The sequence below is a fragment of the Camellia sinensis genome, chromosome 12, assembly GCF_055761805.1.
Source record: "Camellia sinensis isolate YWXY chromosome 12, ASM5576180v1, whole genome shotgun sequence".
NCBI lineage: Eukaryota > Viridiplantae > Streptophyta > Magnoliopsida > Ericales > Theaceae > Camellia > Camellia sinensis.
The window spans coordinates 140,877,605-140,894,937 of NC_138972.1; the positions used below are offsets into that span (position 1 = coordinate 140,877,605).

At 36.3% G+C, this 17,333-nt stretch overlaps 1 protein-coding gene and 1 pseudogene across 1 annotated transcript; both read right to left on the bottom strand.

Annotated features, from left to right (window-relative positions):
- Window positions 1–877: 877 nt before the first annotated feature.
- On the bottom strand, window positions 878–6,403 carry LOC114323161 (uncharacterized). The gene is made up of 9 exons (XM_082897316.1): window positions 5,944–6,403; window positions 5,594–5,842; window positions 4,471–5,402; window positions 4,169–4,352; window positions 2,779–4,068; window positions 1,866–2,672; window positions 1,262–1,350; window positions 1,042–1,151; window positions 878–959 (listed from the first exon to the last, which is right to left on the bottom strand). The coding sequence occupies exons 1-9, from the start codon at window positions 6,401–6,403 to the stop codon at window positions 878–880; spliced, it is 4,203 nt and encodes a 1,400-aa protein (XP_082753442.1).
- A 5,848-nt stretch (window positions 6,404–12,251) lies between these two features.
- Window positions 12,252–12,737, bottom strand: LOC114294745 (thioredoxin reductase 1, mitochondrial pseudogene; annotated as a pseudogene).
- Window positions 12,738–17,333: the final 4,596 nt, after the last annotated feature.

Genomic DNA, 17,333 nt, shown 5'->3' on the forward strand with positions numbered 1-17,333 from the left:
TATGAATTGCTATATATATATACTAGCGGTGGGGCACACGCGATGCGTGTGCAAACTCGTTTAAAATTATAATATAATTTTGATATTATTTTTTTTAATAATATACATATAAACTATATGAATAATTATGTACAATGTAACATTTGATATTAACGTATTTGATGTTTAAAGCATATGCACATTACAATATGTACACGTGTTTTAAAAATTGAAATATTTACTAATCTTAACTAAAAAAACTCTACAATAAAAATTCATATAAAATCTAAATTTGGTAACATGAGACCGGAGATCTTGCAAATCCTGCAAAAATATATATATATATATATATATATATATATAAGATATATTTATCATAAGATTGGTAATAGTATACATTGATTGAAATTATATTTTACGTTATGAGGCATAATTATACATAAGTTTGGTTTTATAATTGGCTTATTATGTATAAAGGCACAAAAGGTAATTATTTGTGTTAATTTGTTGTAAACAAAATCTAAAAATTAAAAACTTACATATCGACATAGATTGGCATCGTTCATATCAAATGTCACGTTCAATGATCTCATCAAATTGTTTTGATGCAATTTTTGCCATAGATCTATGACAACATTAAACTACCAAAAATAAGATGGAATAGACCGAAAATGAAGGACGTAACTTTAGTTAGTATACATACAAACCTATAAGTAGATTACCTTGTAACAATGTTGCACATATATTTGTAAGCTTTCAATTTTTGTATCATTCGTTGCCTATAAAACTGAGGAAAAATATCTCACGTCCTTGTAAGTTGATTGTTCGACAAATTTATTAAATCTAAAATTAATTTGTAAATTCACAAATATGAATATTTGGATCGTAGTAGTAACGTTCAAAAGACTTGATCTTTTACCACATATATGTCCATATTGTCTTTGCTGCATATACTTGCTCTATCAGATATGATAGGATTTCTATAAAAAGATTACAATAACTATTAGCAAATGTAACATATTGAAATTATTCATATAAAATGCCACAAACACATTATCATACCGATGTTGTCGTTGCCTCAAAAGCTTTCGCACAATTAATTTTCCCAATTGTTTTTTATCAACTTTAATAGAGACCTTCCATCCAAGACTGTATATGGAGAACTGTTTGACCTACATTAATTTAAAAGGTATAGTCAAACTCAAAATATATGCGAATATTGTCAGATTAAATATCAAAAATTTTACAAACATTATTTTTTGAACATAAGTGAAGCCAATACCTGATTTTGAACTTTCTTATCTGCAACCATATTTGCTTCCTCTTGATAATTCTCCCAAAGCTGAAGTAGCTTTATTTTTTCAAGTAATCCTACAATCAATAATTATATGAAGATATATTATATGTATATTAATTGTATATAAATTATAAAATGACATAATATAAGCTCAATAAGAACATATTTAGTACATACCTCATGTATCAATAATTTGGTAACAAAACATCTTTGTAGACCACATTGCGGGTATACACTCCTTCTTCATTATTAACTGAACCCTTTTTAACCAAGACTTTTGTTGTTTGATCTGACACCCCTCGAGATAAAGCAACATATAGTTGTCCATGACTAAATACATGATCCGGAAGGTAAATTCCCACATGTGGAATTGTTTGACCTTGTGATTTATTTATCGTCAAAGCAAAACTAAGGCGAACTGGAAATTGCGTGCGAGTCATTTCAAATGGAAGTTTTAAGTTTTCCGGAGCCTTTAATGGAATGCGATGTAGGAAAACTCTCGTGCCTTTGAAATGTCCTGTTAAAATCTCTGAATCTATGAAATTATCGTTCAAAGCTCGACACAGTAGCCTTGTGCCATTGCACAAACCAGAAGAAGGGTCAAGATTCCTCAAAAGCATAATTGGGGCTCCAACTTTCAAATGCAATGCATGTGGGGGCATTCCTCCTGGTGAAATGGAATTTAAAAACTCTTGTTGATACAAATTTTGGGTATCATTTTCAACCTTATCAAATGAGTGGTACACTCTTGATTCTCCTGGAAATATCTGAATGATTTTCTCATTGAGCTTGTCGACATCTTCATTGCGAGGAGTTATTATGCCCCTACTAACCATATACTCGGCGTCAAAAGAATGGTTTATGACAGCAGGATAAATTTCTTCTAATAGTTGAACTATTGATTCTTCGCCATTCCATGGTATTGCCATCGATGTTGGTACTTTGATCATTTCATCTATAATGGTAGGTTGTACACCATTTCCAACAGATAAAAGAAATTCACCAAACTGTTGGTCATTTATAGAGCGCATGTTTTGCTTTAAACGAAGTATTTGAATGTGACTCCAAAGAGGTGATTTGACTATCGATGCAGCAATAGTTTCAGCTTTTGTACCTTTAGGAACAACTGGAAGTACTTGTCGAAAATCACCACCAAACACCATAATTTTGCCACCAAATGGATAATCAACACCGGTGATGTCTATGAGTGTTCGATTCAAGGCTTCAAAAGCATAACGATTTGTCATTGTAGCTTCATCCCAAATGATGACTGTTGCACGTCTAATCAGTTCTGCCAAATCTGATTGTTTAGTAATGGAACACACGGACGAAGCCTCTGGATTTAAGGGGATCTTGAATCTTGAATGAGCTGTCCTTCCACCAGGTAAAAGTGTAGCTGCAAACCAAAATTGTAACGAACAATCTCCTTAAAGCTGATGGCATGTGCATGGTTGCAGCTTCTAACAAACATTGTCGTATGCTATCATCATGCTCTAACAAACCATGATGTTCAGCTGCTTGTTTAAAAGTTGGGTACGCAATTCCATTAACCATTAACAAATGATCGAATGACTTTGGTCCTCGGATATGATTGAGTAAAATTCTCAAGTAAAATCTTTCCCCTTCTGATGGCGAAACTGTGTAAATTCTACCAATTACTCTTTGATGGTTCAGTCTCAACTGCCAAATCTTTGCGCTATTGCACCATCTATAGTGTTGCGGTATCTCTCGATATAAGTATCGATTTGCAGTTTCATCATCAACATTTAATTGAAAGAATTGGGTAAGCATTGTTCTGGAATAATACTCATCGCCTAAAACATTTGTGATGTCTTGGAACGTATAAAACCTCACTTGCTGCTTATTTGGTAAGTGTATTTGGAGGCGTTCTACGCTAGGAGTCATTTTGGTCATTGGGAATTTGAATATTTTCCACAATGCTTCTGGAGCACAAACCCATCTTCCATCTATGAACTGTTGTACTTCGTCATAATTAGGACCTTGACGAACTTCTAGTGCAACACGGTCAGGCCCTTTATAAACATATTTGTATAAATACTTCACACTTGTAACACTACTGCAAATTTCAAGATTGATATGACAATCATATTTCAAGAGCAACCATGGGTTGTATGGAATAACCCAACTATTATCCACCAAGACGCTTGGATTACTCTCTAAAGGAACTGACTCCCCTTCTCTTCTTCGATAAACAGGATATGAATCGTTGCCAAGTGTAGTAATTGAAGAAAATGGCTTTGGGAAACGTCTTTTGCACCGACCATTTGTCATACACGGGGACCGTTCATTGTACATTCCACATGGGCCATGTATCATGTGTTTCAGAACTGCACTGTATAATCTAGGCTCTAATCTCTTGTCTGGAATTTCAGCTCTGAGAATGTTATCATAATCATCAGGAGTGCGTAACTTATCATTTTCATCCAAAATAATGACCATGTGGGCATGTGGTAAGCCTCTTTTTTGGTACTCAATAACATATGCGTATGCCAGAACCTTCCCGAGTACATGTTTTGTAAGAATGTCGGTCTTCATCTCATCAAATTTTGAATGAAATATTCTTGTTAGCAAATCAGGACGATCATGTGGTGACTGTCCAGGTAACAACTCAGCTTTAATTTCAGGCCAATTTGGATTGCAGGTCATTGTAAGGAAAAGATCAGGTTTTCCATACTTTTGGACCAGAGCCATTGCATCTTGATATCGCTGATACATGTCTCGTGGGCTACCAACAAATGACGATGGCAATATTGTTCTACGACCAATATTACCTAAACAAATATTTCACAAAAGGAAAAAAAAAAATTGTATGTATGAATATAAACAAACATGCGTACATGTAATTGTAATGTTGTACGTGACAATTTGTACCTCCATAATTTTCACCAGCATGTACTGCATCTAGAAGACCTTGATAAAAATCCGCTCGAATGTGATTCTGATGAGTACGTATCCATCTTAATTTGTTGGACTCAATCTTCACGTAATTATCTACGACATACTGCTGTAAGAGACGACCTCCTCGAAGAAAAAGAGCTTGATCACCAGGGCGAATCTGAATTGATAGTATTTCAATACTTATAAATAATTAAAAGTAAAGATTTTATATGAAATAATTATAGATTGAATAACTTCGACGACATAATTTTTTAATATTATGTATACGTCGTTACCTGTAACATATAAGAATAGAAATCACAACATGTTACTTTTCTGCCATCATTACTTCTGGTATTTGCATCCCATCCATATGAACCGTAGGGTAACAACAGAGGATACTGTAATGGATCATAGTATCCGACAATATCAGAAATATTTAGGAGGTGACCACTGGTTGATTGGACAATGATATCTCTCGGTTTTAAATTTCCAGCTTCTTCGCCACCTACTAAAACTGCAGCAACTTCAGGAGCAGTAGGAAGGTTGTATTGGGGCATATTACGTGGTTGCTCTTTGATTTGAAGTCTACATTCATATATGTCTGGACGCTGAGCCAATTGGCGAAACGTGTGTACAAATGGATTATGAGTATTTAAAATATTCTTTATCTTGTCAAGCAAATCCAAGTGCAATTCTTCATTTTCGGACATTCGATTCTCATTCTCGTGGTCAGTGTCATAAACATACAGTTGCAAATATCTCGGTCTGTCGCTAGAATTTGGTAAGAGACTCCCAATCTTATGATATATTGCTCCTTGTGCACGAAACGTGTACACACCTCGAGTTCTTGTTGCTAAGTTTTCATCAACATGAACACCCATTGAAGTGAATGAGAAAACATGATTATAGGCTCGAATATGTTGTCTGAAATGATGACCTTCCACTGTTTGGTCAGAGAAAATATCAATCATCTCATTTGGAGCTGTTACTGGTGGCAAAATAATTGTTCCGTTATTACAACACATGGTAGATGTTTCACGGTGGAACAATCTTGCATTGCAATGTCTACATGTAGTTGGAGCAGGGAACTGCATTCTTTGGAACCTTTCACTTTCATGAAAATTTCTTGCACAATTATGATATCTCCTATGGATAAATGATCGATTATCTGGAATATCTTCATCACTCAAAGCATCCTGATTGTGGTCGACATGAGGGATATTTCCTATGACAATACATGTATGATGTATGGGTTTATTATTAACACAATAGTCTTTATTTGAAAGTGTTTGAGTTTCATGTTCAATATTAAATGTAATTGTACTGCATATCATATTTGCATAATCATATTTTTTACATTTATTGTAAAGGTTGTTTATTTTGTAAAAGTACTTCAACTAAATAAATTATTTGTACCTTCCATCTGAACTTCGCGAGGATCTTGTCTGTTACCACTTGTGCTTCCATGCTCATAAGTCGAATTAGTAGGTGCAAATCGGGGTAAGTCGATACGTGCGAGTGCAGTCATTCTACTTTCCCGTCTAAAAACATTAGTCGCAACCAAATTGCCTTCTTCGTGAATGGTTGGCAAAACTGTTGCTCGCGGCCTACGCCATCCTGTTCTATTTCTTCTTGGGATTGCATCGAAAAAGTTTAACATGCATCCTAGCAGTTAAAATTATAAATAATAAATTAAATGAATATTAATGTCAAAAGTGTAAAAGCTTACAAAAAAAAAATAATGTTTATAACATTTGAATACTTACTACTTGTTTGTGCATTGGTCATATTATGTACTTGATTTGGATGAGTAGTTTGTTCGAGATTTTCAGATATTTGCCTTCTTTGTCGATAATTTGTTTGTCGCCTTGCAAGTTGTTGTTCGCGTTGTTCAATAGTCAAAGCAGCCCTCCTTTGTCTAGCATAATTACGCCAACTTTCCCTTTGAATTTCTCTTTGTTGCACATTAGAGGTCGCACTTTCTTCGCGAATAAACAATCTTCGCCTGCACTGAGCAAGACGACGTTGCTCCAATCTTGCTGAGCGTTGTTCAGTGCTTAAGCTTTGAAGGCGTAACTGTTCGAATTCTCTTTGCGGTTGTTCAGTTTGAGCATTTGGTTCCGAAGTTGAGCGTTGCCTCCTCTGTTGTAGGTATAAACGACGTCGTTCACGGTTTTGTTGTTGTACATGTCTCAAATTTGATGTGTCAGGGTAATCGTGATTCATTTTTCCTAAGATTGTTAACAAACTAACACTCACGTAGATGAAATCCGGCTATCTTTAAAATGTACCTACATTATATAAAATTATGTAAGAGGCAGTAATAGTATATTCACAATGTGACTCGTATACTCACAATATAATAAGCTTTATATTTTTATGTAAGTGTTTACATATGTTTGTTTTTATATTTTTATATTTTTATAATGCATATTATTTTAAGTACTAATCTCATTTTGTGGAGAATTAAATAAAATTGCAAGTGAAAGAGATTACCTAGCAATGATGAGCCAAAGCGTGTGCAACTTGAGATATGATTTAAAAACAAACTGAATATAATTTTTTAAAACATTCGATTAAATATAAAAAAAATAAAAAATAGAATTAAAAATACTTACAATCAAAAGAGAAGTAGAAGATAAGTATTAATAAAACACGACTGTAGAAGTTATTTGTTATGACAATCACAAACTGATTACGTAATAAATATAAAAAAATCATATGAAATTTTTGGATCACTGAATTCTTTCTTATCAAAAAAATACACTTCAAAACAAACATATGAATAAACAAATGATTTTTTAGAAAAGTTACAATAAAAAAGATTAGACACCTACAACTTTCTTTGAATTTTGGCCACCCATGGATTTTTCCAAATTGCATGAGATTTGGCCAAACTTTCATGAATGTTAACTAAAAAAATATACAACAAAAATTCATATAAATAAATATAAAAAAAATTACATAAAAATAAAAATAAAAATAAAGATTGAATAAGAAAATTACATATTTGATTTTTTGAAGCATAGAAAAAGAAATTATATATTTTAAGCATTACAAACTCAAGCATTACAATATGCAATAGAATTTGTTTAGAATTATTCAAGTTTCAAGCATTACAAACTGAACATTCGTATATAATACTTACAGTCAGAGCACATAGGTGTCGATAGAGAAAAATCCGAGAAGTTTTTTCTGAACAACACAAAGTTATAAAGCAACCTGCCAAAAATATAAACGAAGGAAAATAATAGTCAGTTTTTCTTTCACACAAATCGATTAACATACTTTTGTTTTCTTTTACTTTTTATTGAAGAAAATAAAAAGTGTAAGTAAAAATGGTACACACAAAATAACAAAACAGGAACCCATATTCTTGGAACACTTGCAGTAAAAAATAAATAATAAACCACAAAAAAAAAAGACTTATTTGTTTTTAATTTATTTGAAATAAAACAATTTTTATGAACATTGAATTGTTTTTAAGAAAAACACACATACAAAATTAAGCAATCAGACAACCTAATTTTTTGAAAACATAAATTGTAAGCTCCTGTTGGCTTTTAATAATAGTATAGATTTTTATTTTCTTCAATAAAAAGTTTCATTATGTAATTAGGTTCTGTGGAGAAAAAAATATATTGACTGAGAACACTATTATGTAATTTTTTTCTTCATTAAAAACTTTCATTGTGTGTGTTTTTGGAGAAAAAAAATATTTCAGTGCTCATAATTTTGTGTGTGTCTGTTTTTGAAAAAAATTTCGGTATTTTTTGTATTTTCATTAAATTAAATTTTAGGTTCTTAATTTTTAGGTTTTTAATTAAACAGTTCGACACCTATGTGTAATTAGGTTATGTGGAGAAAAAAAAATATTGATTCAGAACACTATTATGTATTTTTTTTCTTCATTAAAAAGTTTCATTGTGTGTGTGTTTTGAAAAATAAATTAAAAACTAAAAAAATTAAGTGTTCTTAATTTTGTGTGTGTGTGTATTTTTTGGGGGAAAAAAAGTACTGTTTTTTGTAGCTTCATTAAATTAATTTTTAGGTACTTAATTCATATTTATGCAGGCTTCCAATAAAAAGTTTCATTATGTAATTAGGTTCTGTGGAGAAAAAAAATATTGATTCAGAACACTATTATGTATTTTTTTTTCTGCATTTAAAACTTTCATTGTCTGTGTTTTTGGAGAAAAAAAATAAAATATATCAGTGCTCATAATTTTGTGTGTGTCTGTTTTTGAAAAAAAAATCGGTATTTTCTGTATTTTCATTAAATTAATTTTTAGGTTCTTAATTTTTAGGTTTTTAATTAAACAGTTTGACACCTATGTGTAATTAGGTTCTGTGGCGAAAAAAATATATTGATTATGAACACTATTAGGTATTTTTATTCTTCATTAAAAGGTTTCATTGTGTGTGTGATTTGGGGGAAAAAAAAAATTCAGTGTTCTTAATTTTGTGTGTGTGTGTATTTTTTGGGGGAAAAAAAGCAGTGTTTTTTGTATTTTCATTAAATTAATTTTTAGGTTCTTAATTCATATTTATGCAGGCTTGTTTCAATAATTTGGCACCATGACGTACTGTAAAAGAGACCCAGTAATCAAAGAAACACAAACATAAACTCAACCCAAACAACACAAATTCACATACATTGTTGAGGATATATAGTTGATAGTTACTCACAGATCAACAAATCATAGATAAAACCACAAAAAAACATAATTAATTAAAATTAGAAATTTAAAAGAGGTGGCGGTGCTTCTTTCCTCGTACAGTTGAAAACAACCATATGAAAAAACGAAGGTTTTTTTTTAAGAATAGTTACAAATATGAAAAGGGACTTTACTCCCATGTCTTCTCCACTTTTTTTTTTGTTACAGTGTCTTCTCCATCGTCTCTTCTGGGAAAATGAAGAAAATGGCACAAAACCCATTTTTCTTTTTTTGCAACAGAGAACCTATAAACATCACAACAACTCTGAAATATAATTCCCCAGAAACTGCATTTCATTGCAAAGAGAGACCCAATGAAAACCCAAACGAAGATTGTTTCCCGCTTGGAATGTTTGAGTTTTGTAGGCCGTAATTAGCAGACCGAAATTGAGATTTCTTCTTCCCCGAAAGACGACGATAACCCGAAGGAGAAACCCAACTGACAATTCCTCATTTTGATATACATATCAACCGGTGATTTAGAAATTCAGTGGGAAAAGAAAAGCAAAGATTACCAAATTAAATAGGGAAGATCACATACACACATATCAACCGGTGATTTAGAAATTCAGTGGGAAAAGAAAAAGAAAGAGGGTGCAGGGGAAATGCTTACCAAATTAAATAGGGAAGATCACATACACAGTAGTGCATGATATTCACAGAAGATGCTGAGGAGGGTAGGGCCAATTCTTGGGCTGATTGGGCTGTTGGAAAGTATCCCCGTGAGCAAGCTTCTTGGATATATGTTACTGTTGGAAAATTTCAAATCATAATGTCTACATGTTTCCATCAACAAAACTTAAAAAAAAAAATCACATTATAAACATGAAGATTTTGATATTGTAAGATAAATTGATAGAGAGAGAATTACAAAGAAAATGAATTATGTATTATTGATTGATTGTATATTGATTGATATATTGAATTGTGTATATTACAAGGATTTATATAGGAGAGGATTTGGGAGTAGGTGAAGGTGGTAGTGGAAGTGGTAGGTGGAGTGGGAGTGAAGTAGTTTACATTTACTTTTACAATTTACATTAACAGCCCCCCTCAAACTCAAGGAGGATAGATACTAGCCAACTTGAGTTTGGAGAGAGTAACAAAACAGAAAAATAAGTTGACAAATTAAAAATGGGATAGGAGACACTGTATGGTTATGTCAGACCGATGTAGCAGACAGTTTATGGGGTCATGTCGGACCGTTGTAGCAGACAGTTTACAGGGTCATGTCGGACCGTTGTAGCAGACACTGTGTGGTCGTGTCAGACCGTTGTAGCAGACAGTTTATGGGGTCATGTCGGACCGTTGTAGCATGACAGTTTACGAGGTCATGTCGGACCGTTGTAGCAGATACTGTGTGGTCGTGTCAGACCGTTGTTGTAGAAGCTAACCGGAATAAATGTCGGGACAGTTTACGGGGTCATGTCGGACCGTTGTAGAAGCTGACCGGAATCAATGTCGAGACAGTTTATGTGGTCATGTCGGGCCGTTGTAGAAGACAGTTTATGGGGTCATGTCGGACCGGTGTAGAAGACAGTTTATGGGGTCATGTCGGACCGATGTAGCAGACAGTTTACGGGGTCATGTCGGACCGCTTGTAGAAGACACTGTGTGGTCGTGTCAGACCGTTGTAGAAGATTGTGGTGGTGCACCTAGGGGGCGACTTAGGGAGTGCGCCATGAGGTGACTTGAACATGATACTGTGTATAACCCCCCCTCAAACTCAAATAGGTGTGAAGATAGAAACCTATTTGAGGTTGAAACAAAGGGATTGATAAAGCTGACCGGTGTAGAAGACACTGTATGAGTGTGTATATAGGCTGCCCAAAAGATATACATGGATATAGATATCGAGCCCTCAAAAGTCGTGCCCTCAAAAGGTGTGCCCGCACCCTCAAAAGGCGTGCCCAAATGCATCAAAAGGCGTGCCATAAAAAGGCGTGCCAGGTTGTCGGGCGTCAAGAGGCGCGCGATGCGCGTGGCTGCCGCGGCTATTTAACCAAGACGGAGCCTGAGGCCGAGGCAGAAGACAAACAACTTGCGAAGAAAAACTTCTGAAAAATGCTTCGTTGTGCTGAGAGAGATAGTCTGTAACACTTTGTGGCGAGAGATGGCTTCGTCGTCCCGTGGTCTGCTGACTCTCTTTCCCGATCTCAACGAGTCAACAAGAGAGATAACGGGTGCGGTGTCCCGTGAACCTCAACCAAACACCACTGGGTTTGCTCCGTTGAACTTTCCGATGCAGTCGGTGGAGCAAAAAATGGCAGTGCAAACGGATGTGGAGGCGAATCAGTATACTTTGAAGGCATGTGTGGAGTCCATGACGGCGGTCACAAACTTGTCGCACCGGCTGCAGAGTAGGACAAATGAGGTGCAGCAGCTAAACGCCCAGCTGGCTCTGCTCCAACGCATGTATAAGGATGCGCGAGCAGAGATAAGTGTGCTAAAGGCGGAAAACAAGGAACTGAAGCGGAAGGCCACCGTGATGTTCCGATTTGGAGGTCCGCCATATGCTGCAGCGGAGGAGCAGGGTGGAGTGATCGTGCCCAATGGAGTGGGAAACACGGAGGCAACACCGGCAAGGGCCGCCCAGGACGGAGGCAAGAAGAAAAGACCGGCGGCAGAGTAGAGAAGAAAAATCTCGCCTGTGGATGAGGTTGTTTTGTTTTTGTGTGTTTTTGTTTTTTTTTTTTTTTTTTTTTTTTTTTTTTTTTTTTAATGTAAAAGTGTGATCGGGGTTGATCCCCTGATATGAATAAAAGGACAAGGTTGTGAAATGTGGTTGGTGTGAGTTGGTGGTGTTGTTTTGTTGAATAAGAAAAAATAAAATAAAAGAAAACAATGGATAAAGAAAAGAGAGAAAAAAAAATATATATATATATATTGGTGGATGGGTGATAAGAAAAACAGCGGTGTGCAGGTCGTCTTCTTCTTCTGTTTTTGTTGTTTTTTTTGTTGTTGTTTTTGTTTTTGTTTTTTTTTTTTTTTGTTTTGATAAAATAATAAGAATAATAAGATAGTAATGGCGAAAGCATGTGACTCGGTGGGTGGAAAGTAAAAATAAATAAATAAATAAATAAAGAGAGAAAGTGGGGGACATGAGGAGGATGAGGAGAAGAAGAAAACGAATAAAAAAAAAAGTGGTGGCGTGATTTGAAAAACAAAAGGTAGTGGATGGCAACAGTAAAAGAAAAAGAAAGAAAAAGAGAGGATTTAAAGGGAGAGAGAGAGAGGGAGTGGGTGGATTTAAAAAGAAAAAAAAAATGTTTTCATCACATGTGTGTGTATGTGGCAGTGTGAATGGTGTGTAGCTTTATGTGTGGTGTAGTCTGTCTATCATTAGTGTTTGGGAATCAGAGTTCCAGCTCCAATGGGCACACACAAATACATGAGAACCAATCAACCGAAATTCCCTTGTTCCAGAACCCTCCGGGACCGTCTTCGGCGCCGGGGAAGTTCAACCGTTTCGCAACGGCACCGGTGGCGACGATCACCGAATTGGCGAGGACGGCCTTGGAATCGGCGAAGACCTTGAAGGGACGAGTGGAGAAATCGACTTTCGTCACGGTTTCGGTGAAGATCTCGGTGCCGAATTTGAGGGATTGGTTTCGGCACTTTGCCATTAGGTCCAAGCCGAGGATTCCTTCTGGGAAGCCGGGGAAGTTCTCGACGTCGGTGGTGGTGGTGAGCTGGCCGCCGGGGGCGATGTTGTTGGCCATCCAACCCTCGAAGAGAACGGGCTTCAGTTCGGCCCGGGCCGCGTAGATGGCGGCTGTGTGGGCGGCGGGGCCACTGCCGATGATGCAGAGGCGGGTCTTGAGGGTCTGAAAGTCGTCCATGACGGCGGCGGAGCTGGCGGCCGTGGTGGGAGAGGCGGCTTGTTGGTGGTGCTGGTGGTGGTGGCTCGGCAGTGCTCGGTCACGGCTGGAAGCTGTATGGTAGCTCAGTCGTGGAGTTGCAGCAGTGGGTTGAGCTGTGCTGTCTGTGTGTGTGTGATGTGTGGAGTGGCCGGTGGTGGAGACCTCACTGGTGTGAAGGTGTTGATTATTCCCTCAGAGAGACAAGAGTTCAGTTTAGTTATGGAATGTGTGGCAGCGGAGTGAAGGTATGTGTAGAGGTCCGGCGGGCGGCTAAGGCAAGGTTGCCGCCCGCCAGAAGGCGAAGAGCACCAAGAGCTTAACCTATAGCTCTGATACCATGTAAGATAAATTGATAGAGAGAGAATTACAGAGCAAATGAATTATGTATTATTGATTGATTGTATATTGATTGATATATTGAATTGTGTATATTACAAGGATTTATATAGGAGAGGATTTGGGAGTAGGTGAAGGTGGTAGTGGAGGTGGTAGGTGGAGTGGGAGTGAAGTAGTTTACATTTACTTTTACAATTTACATTAACATGGCGGTTTCTATGAAAAAAAATTTACAGACAAATATATACATTGACACCCATACATTTCTAGTAAGTTTGGTTTGAAATAATGAATCTTTAAAATATTGTCATATTAAAATGCCTACTCAATGAAGGTGAAGTGTTTTGAGTGGATGACAGTGAACTGAACAAATGGGGAAAAATCAACAATGCACAATCACTTATCAAATTCCAATCGTAAATAAATTTCAGAAAATTTTAACACACCAACATGAACTGAAAATTGGGAAAAAAAATATCAACAAACAGATCTATATCTATTCTATTCAGACCCAACATGAACTGAAAAAATATGAACCTGGAAAAATATGAAATAATGATTCTTCATGAAAAAGACAAATATATACATTCACACCCATACATTTCTAGTAAGTTTGGTTTGAAATAATGATTCTTTAAAATATTGTCATATTAAAATGCCTACTCAATGAAGATGAAGTGTTTTGAGTGGATGACAGTGAACTGAACAAAGAAAAACAGAGAGGGTGCAGGGGAAGGATTTGAATCTTTAATTGTGATCCAAACAAAACCTTCCAAACAAAACCATTCTACTATCAGGTTTGGATATAGAAATGCTTACCAAATTAAAAAGGGAAGATAATGTGGGTGGTTGTTGTTGTTGTTGCGGCGGTGGTGGTGGAGGTGTGCTGGTGTTGGGGAGAGGAAGTGAGGCAGAGGAACACTGCAGAGATCACGATATTCACAGAAGATGCGATATTCACAGAAGATGGTGAGAAGGATAAGGCTGATTCTTGGGCTGATTGGGAGACGGGTGAACTTTCAGCATTGGGAGACGGGTGAACTTTCAGCAGAGAACATACCAAGGAAGATGCAAAATATTGAAGGAAGATGTTGTAACTGCTTCAGACGTGGAGGTAAGGGAAGTGGGAGGTGGAATTGGTGTTTGAATTTATCATTTTACCCCTAATTAAAATTGATGTAAGTGTAAAAAGTTAAGGTCATTTTAGGAAAATTTGAGAAAAGTTTTTTAGGGATGGCTTCATGACACCAAAATTGGTGTTGGCTTTTAATAATAGAATAGATATAGGTCTGAAATTTCTTTTTGGGTCCCTCATATTGGGCCTCTTTATTAGTTTGGGCCTTTGTCTTTGGCATCAAAAATTGAGGGCCCAAGGCACAAGAGCCTTAGGCCTATTTGGGCAATAAAAAAAAAAAAGTCACATTTTTTTTTTCTGAATTTTTTTGTTTTTAGTGATTTTTTTTATAAACATTATGTCAAAATTTTTTATATTTCCAGTCTGTCTTGTCGAGATGAATCTAAAAAGTATGTTTTTTTATAAAAAAAAATCTGAGAAAAAATATACTAAAGACAAAAATAAGCCAAAAATATTGTTTTTTTTTTTTTTGTCTTTTCTATATATATATATTTTTTTTTGGATTGTTTAAAAAAAATCACTAAAACTTTTTTAAAAAAATCATTAAAGACGAAAATAAGCCAAAAAAGCCACTTCCCAAAACACCCCTTTTATATCGTCTGTGTTTAGGATCGGGTCTGACTACCGGTATAAGAAGCAAGTTATACCCGTAGTCCTGATAATTTTTTTTTGGATCCTTTTAGTTTTGAGGACTCGAGGAAAATTTTTATCATTAACTAATGAATAGATTTAAATGAATTGCTTGAGTGAAAAACAAGATCAGATCTCACACTACTCATTTGGAGACATAATGACATTGCCCCATACTTGTTCTGACATTAAAATTTGGCTTTTGCTAGGAGTGCACAAAATTTTAAATTCTTACTTAAGTCCATATCAAATTAAAAATATATAGTTCAAATTGTAAAAAAAAATGAATTAGATTCGAATTGCTCCAGTTGAGCTTACCTAAATTGCTAATTGAACCTATAGCTGCACAACTATGATTGGTAGTGAGGGGTGTAAATGTGGCCCCGCCCGGCCCATGTCAGGCCTTGTGAGCTCCCGCCAAAATTCGGGTCGGGCTGGGCCAATCCACAGGCCAAAAAAATTAAGCCCAGGCCTAGGGGTATTCGGGCCTTGGGCCAGCCGGCCCAATGGGCTCGGGCTTGGGCTGGGCTTGATCTTTTTTTTATTTTTTAATATTTTTTCTACCAAAATTTTATTATTTTCCATTAAAAAATACACTGGGCCTCGGGCGGCCCGGACGGGGCGGGCCCTAAGTGGGCCTTAAGTGGCCAATAGGCTAGGCCAAGCGGGCTGGTCCCACGACCTGAGTCAGGCTTCAAAACGATGGTCTAGGCCTTGGCCCAAGGGGTCGAGCTGGGTTCAGGCTTGGGCCCAAGCGAGCCTAAACGAGCCAGGCCCATCCCGGGCAACGGGCGGGCTTCAGGCCATCCACAGGTCGCGGGCCATTTTTACACTCCTATTGGTAGTGACATCTTTTTTTTTTTTTTTAAGTTACATCAGAAAGGAAGCGATTGGTAGTGACATCACGGGCCAGTTTCGTAACCGAAGAACCAGTAACATTTGGGCTTATCAATTCGAAGCACAATTTTTTTCTTCCTCTAGTCAACAATAAGAAGATATATAGTAATAATAATTTCTTGAGGTAATGTTAAGTATAAAAATTTAGGGTTAGAATTATCTCAGGTTGAGATCTCAACATGACACAATTTAAGGGGTCTATAGGGCTCATTATGGGTTCTATTTTAATGATCTGAACTATTTATTTGTAGAGCTCTCAATATATATTATTCAAAAAAAAACTAGTTTGATTTAATATTCATAACTTTTTTAATTTGTTATATTTATGTTCGAAAAAATGGACGACAAATATACTTTTGAAATAGACCATTCATTTTTTTAGAAATAAATGTGATAAAATAAAAATTTTATGATTATCGGATCGCTCTAAAACTTTTCATGGATATTACACATTGCGAACCCTACAAAATGAATGGTTTGGATTATCGAAACGAGACCTGTGTTGGGCCTTATGAGCCCCTCAAGTTCTGTCGTGTAGAGATCTTAACATGAGAGAAGCCCAACCAAAAAATTTAAATATTCATTTCAATTGTAAACATTTGTAATTGACCCAATGAGTTTAAAATTTTTTTTTTTTTTTTTGTCACGCCCCCAAAATAATATAGTAAATACCATCCAAAACATTCATTGGTAACTATATAATTCAGAGTAAATAGTCCTTTCATTACATGAAGTTTATAGCGATCCCGGGTTTACACTTGTTGTACAGTGATCCGGACATGTGTCCGTGGATGTTGGTAGTTGTTTATTATCTTGTTTACATCCTTTCTTACTTTGTATTTGAGTTATAGGATGTGTTGGGCGGGTTGGTTACAGGTTGGTTGAGTTTAGAAACCAAAACTAGTTGCCCAGATTTTTGGCCTGTCCGCTCGAGCGGAGGTGTTGGCGCTCGAGCGGGGAATACATCCATCCAGTATCTTGTTGTGCAGTGTTGTGAGCTCGAGCGTAGGGTTGGGAGCTCGAGCGGAGGCCTGGTTCTGCAAAAGTGCTGGGCGAGAGCATTCTGCGCTCGAGCGGGAGGTTGGCCGCTCGAGCGGAAGTCTGTGAGTGGCCGCTCGAGCGGGGTGTTTTACGCTCGAGCGGAGACCTGGGTTTAAATCCCGAAATTGTGACTTTTCAAATCACTTTTTCACTTTCTCTTCTCTCTCTTACTTTTCCAAAGTCACCATTGTTGAGCCTCTCACTCTAGACTCTACCTTCTCTCTAGGTTTTGATCTAGTAGGAGTGATTTACTCACCTTTGGCCTTTACAAAAAAGTTGTTGATCGTCGAGGGCTTCATTTTAATCTGAAAATCTCGGGTTTTGGAGCACATTGGGTTTTGTCGTCTTCTCCTTTGGGACTCCGAATTTGAGGTAGGGATAACCTACTCCTCTCTATGGGTTTTGTCTTTAAATTTTGGTATTTTGAGATGTTGGGCTTGGTTTGGTAAATTTGTGAAAGTTTGGGGCTTTTGTGTAATTTTACAAAAGTTGGGGTTTTATTTATAATAAACCTAGATGCATGTTTGGCATAGAAA

Coding starts and splice junctions, on each gene's coding strand:
- LOC114323161 (XM_082897316.1), bottom strand. CDS start 6,403: ATGAATCACGATTACCCTGACACATCAAATTTGAGACATGTACAACAA. Junction 5,843..5,943: donor GACCAATGCACAAACAAGTA/GTAAGTATTCAA, acceptor TTTAACTGCTAG/GATGCATGTTAAACTTTTTC. Junction 960..1,041: donor TTGAGGCAACGACAACATCG/GTATGATAATGT, acceptor ATCTTTTTATAG/AAATCCTATCATATCTGATA.